General features: G+C 41.2%; 1 protein-coding gene across 1 annotated transcript; it reads left to right on the forward strand.

Moving 5' to 3' along the window:
- The first annotated feature begins 9,237 nt into the window (after positions 1 to 9,237).
- Positions 9,238 to 11,814, forward strand: LOC124166477 (nascent polypeptide-associated complex subunit alpha, muscle-specific form-like). The gene has a single exon (XM_046544007.1). The coding sequence runs from the start codon at positions 9,238 to 9,240 to the stop codon at positions 11,812 to 11,814; it is 2,577 nt and encodes an 858-aa protein (XP_046399963.1).
- Positions 11,815 to 13,345: the final 1,531 nt, after the last annotated feature.

Raw genomic sequence — 13,345 nt, forward strand, 5'->3', positions numbered from 1 at the left:
TTAGTCAAAGTTAAAGTTTCAAAACAATATATTTCATCGAAGTGTTGAGATAAAAATTTGTTATGAATTCAAGTGTCTCCGCGAAACCTTCATAAGGCAAAAGTAGTAACCATTCGTATACTTACTTTCTCCCATGGCCATGCCCTAGATGGTATTTAGCCTCTCCAACTGTCTGCCTCGAATTCTTCCTATCTTCTACATCCTCCTCCCTGGCTCCCATTCTCCTCATATCAATTAGCACATCATTGTCCATCTTTTTCTCGGTCATACTGGAGGTCGTCTTCCATCAGGGTTTTCTGCCCAGACTTGTTTTAATAGGGCCTCTTGCCCTCTTCTTATGATGTGCCCTGCCCATCAGCTATATTAAAAAATATGAATAGCGCACAGCCATCAGTTACATTTTATTGCTACTTAAATATATCTAAAATAAGCCATTCAGTTCATGACTTGCATATGTTGTAAAATGGAAACGCCTGCCAGAGCTCTCGGAACATAGCTGGGAGTTAAAAATTAATCACGTCGTTGTTTGTCTTGCCGCACCAGTATATTTTATCTGATGGTATACTTAAAGCTCACATGCACTACGTCACGCATAGGGAATTTCTTAACTACAAAGGGTATGTTCCTCACAAAATTTCAACAAATTTATATTTATTCAAGGCTTGGAGAGAAAACTTTTCATTTTTACTCATACAAAATCAGCAACGTAATTTTATCAAACTCCTAGCAGTTATTTTAGATAATAGTCGCCCTATACAGATGTTTACGAGCAAGGGTCATTTAACGATAAAATCGCAAACCATTGGCATCGAATGAACTCAGAGTTGTTTTTTTTGCAGCCATTTGCGTATTTGAAGTGAACAGAAAAGGACAGGTCGTTGGAAAAGATTCCAACCAACGAAAGTAATTATAGAACTACCTTTTGTATCGAATGAGATTTTAACTACCCGAATTCCCTAATATTAATTAATAATAGAGAAAATTTTTAAATTAATGTACTGAACCTTTAATTTAGCTTCTTGTGAAGTCATAATTTTAAACCCATCCTTCCCTAAAAATATACCGCTGAGTTTTCCGACGAGTCCATTAAGAAATCAGCGATACGACAGAAAACTGTGTAATTTTTGAGTATCAATCCCATCTTATAGCCTAGTACATACAGGTTTACTAAATTGAACTGACTTTCGGGATCCTCTAATTTTGATGCGCATTTTGAATAAAAATGATTCAGAGTCTTTCAAACAATAGACGCCTTTAACGAATCGGAGAAAGCCTCTCATATGAAGGATAGCAAGAAAATCGGAATGAATTTTCTTAAAATATTAATTTAAGAAAAATGTTTTACAAAATCTACATTTCCTTGGTAAAATTGCACAAAGAAGAAATTATTTCCATTTTTTTAACCTCTGCTGACCGTTCATTATGTAAGCAAGATTAACTGAGACTGCAAGATGAACTATGAAGCAAGATGACCACTGTGGATTTATTGTATTAGAGCAGGAACATCCTGGAGCTATAGAGGTTTTTATCACAACTTTCTATCCTTAACAACTAATGACACCTTTTTTATACTTTTTTATTATTTGATAAAATTAAAAATTCTTTAATTTAACCTCTTACACACAAATATGTAAGCAAAACTACTTCACTAATCTTTACTGCAAAAGACAAATTTTTGGAATTTTTGCGATGTATCATTTTACTATTATATACCTTCATTCATATGAGGTTGTAGAGATATTGATTTAAATTTACTATCTAATGCTTTACTTCTAAACATTCTATAATTCCATATTGAGCATCTCTCTCTGACTATGAAATTCAATTGTACCAAAGTATAATTTTCCGCGGTCTGAAAAATTTAGACGAAGTCCTGCATTAGTAACAAATAGGAATTTTTGAGAATAAAATGGTTATATGAGCTAATATTTATTAATAAACGATTAAATATTTGGTAATGAATATTTCTGATATAAAAACAATGCTTTACGTTGAACACCGTGCAGAAATATCCGGGTAAATATGCCTGTGAATAAAATGTAAATACTCCAGCCCCGTCGGTCATAATGGCCATAAAATTTCACATGACCTTTCGAGCATTCTTGCTACCTCATAAGTACATATGTCTATAATAATCGAGACCATAGACCACAAAATTTACGGTATGAAAGATAGTGAAACATTTTGGCAAAAGTTTTCACATGACTGTGTTGTTGACGTAAAATAACTAACGCCGACAATTTCCAGGTTTGGCTTCTTGAATTTAATGCCCACAATCGAACGTACAGTTAGGTGTTTTCACAGCAATTACTCCCCCCATCATCATCATCATCAGTCCTCAAAAGTGACCGGATTACATACCCGTGGATGGTACAGCTGCCGGTGAGTATATATACCACCACTTCAGCGGCGATGATTGTACACAAAGTGCGTACTCAGGACAATAATGGCGAAACAAGTGTGTTAGGGAGCAGTGTAACCTTTCCAGTGTAAGTGAAGGAGAATGAGAAAGACAGGCTTCTAGTGAGCGCGTGCAAAAGCACTCTAAAATTAAGAAGACTAAACGTAGCCGGCATCGGAAGCCGGGAACGGCCTTGATTGGCCCCAAACATGACAATGCCAAAAAATACAATTTTTTGATGATTTTCCACAATTATCATTTTTTGTTGCATTAGTATGCTTTTGTTCATTTTATAAGTTTTTTTGGAGTTCATTTTTTTCATTTTATCATTTTTTAAAGTTTCTTTTGAGCAATTTTATACTTTTTTCATTCTTTTCAGACATTAATAACACTTTTGACAAGAATAAATGAAAGTAAAGGCATAAGAAAGAATTCGGTATTAGCGAATTAAAAATTTCTTTTGTCAGTCTGTAGCTTTTGAAGCGTTTAAATTGTACTGGGTAATCCCATAGTTTCTCTGTAAGCGGGTTGCGTGAAAGGGAGTTTTGAAGTCGCACAGCTTGCAACTTAATGAACTCGTGTATTTTTGGAATTTTGTGAGCGCGTCTTATTTATGCAGTGGGAATGAGTTTACGTTGGTTTGTGATGTAGCGCAGAGTACGGTTTTGTAATGTTTCTAAGCGTTTGATATTAGTTAGGGAAGTGCTGCCGAATACTCAGCACCCGTAAAGCAGCTGCGGTCTTATGTAGCCGCAAGACACGGCCTTTTATACACGATTCGGTGTCGCCCTCGCGGCTTCACGTCTTCTGCGCCCACTGGCTTTCTTGGGTTGCAGTTAACACTAGAACCGCGGACGGAACTTTTTTGTCCCATCGCCCTTTGTAAATGTTTGCCATTCATATACTAGTGGTTTGATCGCTTTGAAATTTACTGAATTTCACTCATTTTTTTATGCTCTTTCGAAGTTTTATATCGAAAATATTGTACAATGTTTGGTTCGCGAGAAAAGCGACATTTACCTAGAACCGTGGGATGGGACTTTTTTTGTCCCATATGGGGAAAACATAAAGTTTCAGTTTTTTTGTACAGTTATTTTGTATTGAACATAAATACAGTTTATTTCGAAGGGTATAGATGCACAGATTCCGTTATTCTGCCAGTTAGAAGTGCAGAAGGGAATAATCTGTGCACTGCGCCGGCCATCTCCTCACGCAGCGCCGGCCGCGTCACCTCTGCCCGCGCGTCTGCAGGTCTGAGCTTGCAACCAACACGTCAAAATAAGTTTACTGTATTCCTAGTTATACTTAATAAAACCTATTAAACATTACCTAAACACGTATTTTGTTCACACAAACCACAAAAAACCGTCAATTATACTTAAACATGACAGGATCAACGTATTTTGTCAATGGGACAAAAAAGTCCCATGCCGCTGTTTTGGTGGGGTTGGAAAGTTCAGCGGTTCTAGTGTTAAGTGGGGCCTCCGCGCGAACCCGCCACAATGACCACACATACGAGGAATATCCAAAAAGTAACAGCAGTTTTGTTATAGCGCGGGACTAGCGTTCTTGGCGTCATATTGTTTCTACACTCCATACGCAACCAGCCAGGGTATCATGAACATCGTGCCTATCGTACTTTATATTCAGTGGAGTTTCATAATGAGCCCTGCAATTAAAAATCCCACCAGTTGCCAGTGCGAGCTGTGATAATTTTTTGCTGGCGAAAAATCACAAACCCATTGGAATTTATCGCCAGATTTTCTATGCATACGGTCAAGGAATAATCAGACAGAAAACTGGCATGCCCGACATAAAACAAGCATCGGATAAAACTCAAGAAGAAAGTTTTGTTTCTCCACGGCAACGCTCGTCCACACGTGGCAATTTGAACTCAAGAGCTTTTGGATGGTTAGGGATCGGAAGTTTTCAATAACCCTGATTTAGCGCTGAGGGAACGCGATTCGCTATTTAACGATTTGAAGCTGACGATGCCGGTGTACCTAAACCAGTGATCGAACTCGCCGCCGGCAGATATCTACAGAGGGTATGGAAAAGCTTGCACCATGTTAATATAAATGCCTAAATTCAAACGGGGATTATGGATCCCCGTTTAAATATCCGAAATAAGAATATATAGCCGAAGAGTTAAAATTCAAAGTGTACATGATATAAATTGTTATTTTCGCTTTATTTTTCATTTCAAAACGTCGCACAGTGGGCTAGAATCGAACAAAGCTGGCCAAAACCTCAAAATCGATTTTTTTGAGCTAGGAAGTTGAAACTTCGCATACATATTCTGAAATAAATTGTGCATACTTTTCCAGATAATTTTTTTCCTGTGTTTTCACGTTAACAATATATGTGAGGTCAAAGTTGTACAAATTTAGCGATAAACGACCATCCCCGATTTTTTCCGAAAATTGCCGACTTTATCCTCCTGCAGTGGTTTCATGAATAGTTAAATCGACAAAACTATTATACCATCTTAATTGACACTTCTTTTTCTTTCATTTGAAGGGTGTTTAAAGATTTTGCTTCATCAATAATCATAGATATATAACAAAATGGCGGAGCCTGTTTTCAGCCCTTTTTTTTACATAAACGTAGAGAAAAAGTAGATATTATCATCGACTTTCACTAAGTAACTTATATCATGTCATTTTTTGAAGCTTCTTTATTGTGAATCTAAAGTAAAACCTTGCACCAACTTGCACCCCCAATTTTAAATCGTTTTTTCGAGCGTGCAGTCGACTCCGGTTCTGGCTGGCGGCGGCGGAGATAACGGCGACGCGGCAAGCGTGTGGATGCAATATGGTCTCATTCACTTTTATATGTGGATAACAGATATAATAGTGATAGAAAATAATCACCAGAAAGTAAAATTAATAAACATTGATACGAATGACTCTTATTATGCAATCGCTGGGCACTGCAAGAGGTGCACTGAATGGTTTATTTCTTTGAGTACATTCCATATACTACTACGGAGAATGGACTTAAATCGTGTGCTTCATTGTGTGTGGATTATGATATGAAATCACGTTTATTCGTATCGTTTGAACTCATAGTTAACACTATCAAGTACACAAATAATGTCAAAATAATTATAATTATTTGATTAATTTAATTTAAATTCTGTTTTAGTTCCTACCGTACGTCTAAATCCTTTACTTTGAATTTGCTTAACAAGAGAGTATGACTTCTGACGACGCAAATGCAGTCACTAAGTGGGTCACGGAATTGCTCTCGTCATTTCCAAAGCAATGACCTCGAAAAAAATCACTTTATGGAACGTGAAAGACAAGATTAATAAATCTCTCATGGAAAGATTCCAAACTGAATTTTTAATCTCTCGAGCAAATATAAAGCGACAAAAGCAAATAACCTTGGGAAACGAAAATATACCTTTACGTTCAAATTGGCCAGAGTTCTGTGTTTACACACTCCAAATAGAGATGAAGCAAATTTATGAGGACACGGATATTAATTACTACTACAATAATGCGAGAGGATTTCCAAGGTACTCTGAAGCCGATGCGACAACAGAAAGTTAGTTAGTGACTTATTTCTGTGAACAAAAATAATGAATTCAACTGTGGGTAAAATTAAATGAAAATAATAAAAATATTAAATACATTTAATAAAATAATAATAAATAATTTTTTAATATTGATTTAAATAAATCAATATTCAGCCCTGAAGATGAGTGCCGAGACGGTACTTGAAACGTTGGCCGATATAAAAACATTAACCCGGTGGGAATCCCGAGAAAAGTTTACCCACATTATTCGCTGGGAAAGCATTAAATCATATTTAATGAATTCAACTGTTAATGCAATGTGACATTGGCGTCTACTGCTGACGCATTGGGATAATTCGTTTAAACTTATCTGCCCTAGGATTCATAATATGGAATCCAATCAATCAATATGAGGGGTTACGATAGGTATTATTAATATCTGATTACATATAAATATACTTGTTTAATACTCATGGTAATACACCGCCTTTATATCTTACCATTCATTACTGTCTAAGTGATCATTTTTTTGTTATTATATGCTCACATTTGCTTTTCTCTATCGCAATTTTGGATTACATCATATGCATTAAAATGCCAATAATGATTCAATTCCATTATTTTTCTGAGCTTTCAACAATTATTGAAAGCCCTGACAAATAATTGAATTCCATTCAGATAAAAAATGATAATGATATTTTGCATTTGATGAACCTTTGATTGACGGATAATTCAAAAGAGAGAGTCAAAACTCATTCATAAATAATAAAGTAGCGATAAATGGCTTAAAAAAAGATAACACATACATTTGTTTCTCCAAATGAAATGAATATGTTTTAATCTGAAATAACTTCAGAGCATATTATCCTCCCAAAGCAATAAAACTTCTGCACTCGACCAGTGAAGCCGTGAGCAGCACATATTGTTTTTTATTCATTTCAATCTGACTTTTTTGGGCTACTGATTATTTTATTCCACTTTTTGCTGGTTCAATCATATATATAATTTTGGGCTATAACTCTTAAAATAATTTGTAGCATTAATGCATATAGAAATATATTTTCTTTCCTGATTTATAATTTACTTTCGTATTAAAAAAATTAGTTACAATTTTCATGGCTGATATGTAAGCTTCAGAGTATAAGTGTAAATGATTTGTTGGAAAATATCGTAAAATATTTTATTTATAAACAGGCGCCGCGGCCTGCCGGAACATATGGGGTATTTGCTTTAAGTATGTTAGACATCTTTCCGAACGTTCTGAGGTAAGATTGAAGAATAAGGATGGAATATACACGATACAAATTTTAAATTTACAATAACATAGATGTAATTTTGAACCGAAGTCGGTCAGAATGAAAACAACAACCTCAACAACAGGCAACCATTAATTCAAATGACATTTAGAAGGTTCGATAGGATAAAAATTCATGCACATACGGTGTAATATTCGAAAGTTACAGCCATAAATAAGAAATGGAAGGGGTTAAAAAGGGCCTTTAGCTGAGCCTTTGCTTTATGGTGGACGAATTCTCATAAATCATCCTCATAAATCAAGCACCTGAGAATGCTTCCTATTCGGCTAGTATTTCGACTGCTACGTATAGAATATTATGGTTAAATGAAGAATTAAGCTTACCAGGACACGTAAGAAAATGGTTAGCTTACAATCCTACAGTTTACAGTTTGTTTGAATATGTTTACCAGGTAATAGAACTTGAATCATTTGACCTCCGCTGGAAAATTAAGGATCTCTCCACTAAGTTTTATGAAAACTAAAGCGTGCCATGTCCACTATCATTATTAATTTTATTATGTTTCCACCATTACAACTGATTATGATTCATTGATCTATTTAGAATAAAAGCCATTAAAAACGTAATATTTATCATAAAAAAATAAAGTGCAGTTTATACGGAATAAAATTCAAATAAATATAATATAAGAATATAGCCTTCGAATTATTTCAGCCGTACGAATTATTCAAATTCCACTAAATGTTTCACCATTCACCTTGGCTAAATTTACGGCAATTTACACGTGACCACTCACTATTGCAGAATTAACGTTTGAGAATACCAGGAGAAGGAAAGCGAACCTCAGTTATGCAATTATCCTCCTCCATTTGATCGACAGTGAGAATAATCGAAGAGAAGCTCAGCGCGAACGATCGGCCGCAGTTTAGTTAAAAAGTGAAAGGTGGGGTAAATGAAACGCCGCGGACGCCAGTGCTGTTTGCTAGAAAATAAAAATAAATACCTTGTCACACTTTGACGCGCTTGGGTAGGAGTCGTAGGGATGTTTCAAAAGTATTTAGTCACAGCGATTCGGGAACTATATTAACAATAAAAACTCTGACAAATATGTTGGCGACTATATTCGAATGTATAGAGTACTTGAGTGAAAACAAAAAAAGTAAAATATACGACATCCGGATCCGCCGAGAGCGGGGTTTTAATGGTAGACATCAGGAGAGAATATCTTACATACATATTGTTACCCATGACGCGTGGACCCGGAAGAAAAGTGGTCAAATGGTGATAAAATGAGAGATGAAGGGGAATGGCTATAGCTCGTGACTCCTTAAGGCTTATTAGCTTTAGAAAATTACAGAATAATTATACCTTTCTGCTTCACAGCGTGAATAGGACGTGGCTTCATCAGATGACAAAACAATGTATATTAACAAAGGTGAGCAATGAGCGTAGTTGATTAAATGTAACCTAATGATAATCGCGCTATTAAGTATGAATAGTGTTAAAATATTCTTTATAAAGTGTCATACATGTGTGACAATATATAAAAGAGCTTGGCGTCAAAGCAGGGGGTGAGGGAATGAAACATACATATTGTTACCCTAGGGAAGGGAGATAAGTGGTCAAGTGGTGGGAGAATGAGAGAGAAAAGGGATTGGATATAGCTCGCGACTCCTTAAGGGGTCAGCCGCGAGGTGACAGCGGGATAGGGCGTGGGGGAGGGCTAAGAGAAGGGGGAGTTGGGAGGAGGCGGTGGTGGCCTGCAAAAGGAGTCCAGCTAGCCGACGACGCGAGAATAAGGCTACGATCACGCAATCCCTACCAGAGGCAAATCGATGGGGGGGAATTAAGGGTGAGGGGTTTAGGCCTAAAGGTGGGGCACCTTAAAAGGGGACAGGTGGGGAGGGGGGAACAAGGGGTATGGGTGCCGCGAGGAAGGCAAGCGATGCCCTCGAGCTAGTTGGGCGGGGGTTTTTATCGGGGACTCGCGTGCCGTGCCTTGTCCGTGAGCGGTGGTCACTTGAGGCGAGCCGCCGGCCGAGACCCCCGCCGAGGCCATGGGGCGACGGAGTGCGGCCGGGGCGGGCGCGGCCGCCGCCCAGGTCGAGGCCTCCTCGGCCGCCGGGCCCAAGGACCCTCCCGGCAAACGCGGCGAGGGTCACCGCCGAAAACGGAGCATGATCTTCGTCAAGAAGACCATAGTCAAGCCGCAGTCGCCGAAGAAGGACTCGGACAAGCAGCCGAAGCAGAAACTAGCGCCCTCACCGCCGCCCATGCCGGCCAGAGCCCGACAGGGCAAGAGAAAGTCCTCTCCTAGGGGCGTTGCGCCGTCGCCTCCCAGGATTAGAGACGGGAAAGTGGTCTCACCCTCGCCAATGAGCAGGCCACGGGTAAACGGGCACTATACGCCACCGAAGTACACCTCGCCGCCCCCAGGGTACGGACCCGGAGGAAGGCACCCTTCACCACCTCCACCGGTAGGTATCAGAGGGCGCCCAGCCAGGTGCCTGTCACCAACACCTTCGATTTCGCCTCCCCCGGAGCCAAGGGGGCGGAAAAATCGGAGGACCTCATACTCTCCATCTCCGGACCGCGTCAATCGGGGACCTAGATCTCCGCCAAGGATGTCCCCCACGCGTGGACCCCGTTTCAGCAGAGGACAGCGGGAGGGGAGAGATCGGTCGCCTGGGAGTCACTCCCCATCCCCTTCTCGGCAATCTACGGTCATCTGTGGGATGCAGCCTCCTTTTCCCACAAGGCCAACCCACTCTCCCTCGATGGACGATTTACGATACGGGAGCAGGGGGGGCATGTACGACGATTCCCCACCCATGGCCGAGCGTGCCCTGGAAGAGATATACGCTTCATCTCCTAGGATTCCATCCTCACCGACAATGAGAGGAGGTTACCCTGGAGGCAGGGGTGGAGTTTACGCTTCGCCTCCAAGATTACCTCCATCCCCACCCATGAGAGGCAGGATGCCGTCGAGGGGGGGCATCTACGGATCTGATACAAGGGTGCCCTCAACGCCTCAGGCCAGGGGCCGTGCTGGAGCGAGAGGTGGGGTCTATGCCTCTCCGCCAAGGTTGCCCCAGTTTCCCTCCGAGAGATCGCGAAGCCGAACTGGACACAGGCCCCCTTCTCCTCCTGCCTCAAGGATGGCGCCGACATCTGTGCCAAGGTCCAGGAGGGCATCTCCATCACCACCGGCGAGAATGATCCCTCACTCCCCAGATATGACGATGAGGGCGAGTAGATCTCAGCAAAGAAGACCCCAGCCACCCACAACTTTCCCTCACATTCCTCCGCTCCCTCTGACACAGCACACGGGCCGGAGCAGAGGAGAAATCAGCCTCTCGAGGCACGACTCTGCCATCAGGGGCCTGTCCCCGGTGAGGATAGACCCCATTCCGTCCCCGATCTACGAGCGGCTCTCCCCAGTACCCCAGAGCGGAAAGCGGGGCAGGTCCCCGTCCCCACCCACCCCTGTCCCCATCCCGGGCTATCTAGCCTCAAAGCCCCCATTGCCCCCGCAAGCACTGTCTTCCCGTCGTCCCCAGTCCCCATCGCAGCGGAGGTCCCTCGGGCCTTCTTCCAACAAGCGGTCGCCATCCCCTGACCTCAAGAGGCGGTACTCCTGCGTTACAGTCATCCCCAGGGAAGCTAACTTCTCCCCTCATCTTCCCCGGCCTCCCCCCACAGCACCCTCGAACTTCAAGAGAATCGCTCCCAACTTCGCTGCCCGGAGGTCCAGGAAGGCCTCGTTCGTGATACTCAATGAGAAGGAGGTGAAGAGGAAGTCGGACTCTAGAAGGGGTTCCGTCGACGAAGGTGAGTTGGACCACGAGGGAGACGGAGTTGAAGACGATGGACAGGAAGGTGATGAAGGAGAGACCGGAGAAGGGAAGAAGAAGTCCAGTAAGGGAAAGGGCGGGAAGACCAAAGCCGTGTCTATAGTGCTAGTCGAAGACGAAGACGAACCAGAGAGTGCTAGAAGTAAAGGTAAACTGAGCGCCAGGAAGACCAAAGAAGGAGGTTTATCCCCCAGACCACCCTCGGGTGGTCGCTCATCCCCTGGAGTCGCCGGTACCCCTACCCCCCGTGGTGATAAATCGCCCTCACCCCGTCCCTCCCCGACCCCCAGAGACCCTTCCGGACAGGAGCCCTTACTGGGTGCAACCCTAGGGGCTCCGGTAAACGAGACTCTAGATGCTGCCACCGCCAGCGGATCCGAGTCCCACAGGGAATCATCGAGGGCCCCTTCCGCTTCTTTAATTCCTCCGGCCGGATCCGCAGCATCCAGGGCCGGTACTCCGACCCCTGGTGGAGATCCAGCGGCCGTGTCGAGAGCAGCCACCCCTGTCCCAGCATCGGATGCAGCAGGGGGGGTCCCCAGCAGGGCACCCTCGGCAACGGGCATAAGGGACCAGAAGCAGATCTTGGAAGCCGGTTCGTTAGGGGCAACTTCTCCTTCCCCAGTGCCGACAGAGGTTAGTGGGGGTAAGCCCGCTGCCACTCCGACAGACAAGCCGGTCAGCATCCAAGGTGTGACTGGTGGAGAGGGTGAGGGTTACACCCCGCGATCTGGCGGAGGATCCATTCTGGAAGGAAGTGTTGCGACGCAGGGAGGGTGAGTGAGAGAAAATTTTATCTTTCAGAGCGCTTTTTCTCGATGTAAAAAAAATCTACGACGCATCGGCAGAGGCTCAATTATTTCCCAGGATCACGAGTCATAATATTCAACACATTGGACCCAGTGCTTATGACATAAACAGGCGCATCCTTTTACCATGGTGATTCGTGCCCGTATAGGATAAGGGCACGCTAAGTGCTGGAGAGCGTTGTAAAAAAGTATTTACAACGAATGCACCAAGTTAAAAAATATAAATTTTCAACTTTATTAGGCGAGATATGCATGTCAAATAGAATAAAGTAAAAATTTAGATTTTGTGCAGTCCAAAATTTAAATAATGGACTGTATAAAATCAAAAAGTTTTACTTTATTCAAAAATAAATTTTGTCTTAAAGCAAGAATGATGTTTTTCCAAAATGCATAGCAAATGTTATGCTTGAAAAGAAATGAGGCGAAAGTGTACTGTTTTCAGTCATGAAATAAGTACACAATTGCAGGTTCACAGCGAATATATACTGCTGTCTAAGCACAGGATTCAATGTGTTGATGAGTTCCAGGAATTGACTCGTTAACTGGACGAAATGAATAAGTTTTCATGGATATGTCCAAAAAGATAGAATCAACAAAAATCTTAGTTCTAAAGAATGGGCCAAATGAAGGTTCGTTCATCACATGTATTATTAATGATATCCTTGTCTATAGGTGCAGCCTCTATATCATCTAATACTGTAAAAGAAAAACTTTCGTTGGCCAAGCTCAATAAGAGTGACATTTTCCTCGGTTAATGAACCCTTTATCTCATGGAGGAGTATGGAAAACAGATAGTCCAACTCTACTTTTTTTAAATTACAATACCAAGAAGATAAACATCTAAAATATAGATATTACTGGAGATATAAGTTTTGAGAGGAATTTGGAAAAAGAAAGTGTTTATGAGACACGAAGAACAGGATACTTTCATCCATCGAATGCATGAGAGAAAGAACAACTTCGTTCTCTTATCATATATAACCGGAATAAAAATGGGCAAAAGCTAATTATAGTTGTAGTTCAAAGGTTTCCACAACTATCCATATCCTTAAAATAACTCAAATGAGCAGTTTCTTAAAGTAAAATATAGATTTAATTTTAATTTTACAATATAAAAAAGAAGATTGAATTTCTACTTTAGCAACCAATCTGACTTTAATTTTTTATTTTCTGTAAAGACAATGTTGAAATAAACAATCGTTGATAGCTTGAAAAATCCCCATGTCTCTAGATGATAAAGTTGCTCATAAGCATTGTACTTATTATGATAAATATAAATTTGCTCTCAGGTTATCATGCAATGATAATTACTCAGAACAAATAGCCATGGAAGACAATAATATCTTTCTGGTTTTTTTGCCATGTTAAACTGATAAAAGCCAGTCATAAGATTAGTGCCGGTATTAATTAATATGCCGACATATTCTTTGGTTCTTCCGGTTCGGTTAGGACTAACCAATAGGAATAAGCAACAATGGTAATGGAACATTTTTCTATGCAAT

The sequence above is a fragment of the Ischnura elegans genome, chromosome 10 (genome assembly GCF_921293095.1).
Source record: "Ischnura elegans chromosome 10, ioIscEleg1.1, whole genome shotgun sequence".
NCBI classification, from domain to species: domain Eukaryota; kingdom Metazoa; phylum Arthropoda; class Insecta; order Odonata; family Coenagrionidae; genus Ischnura; species Ischnura elegans.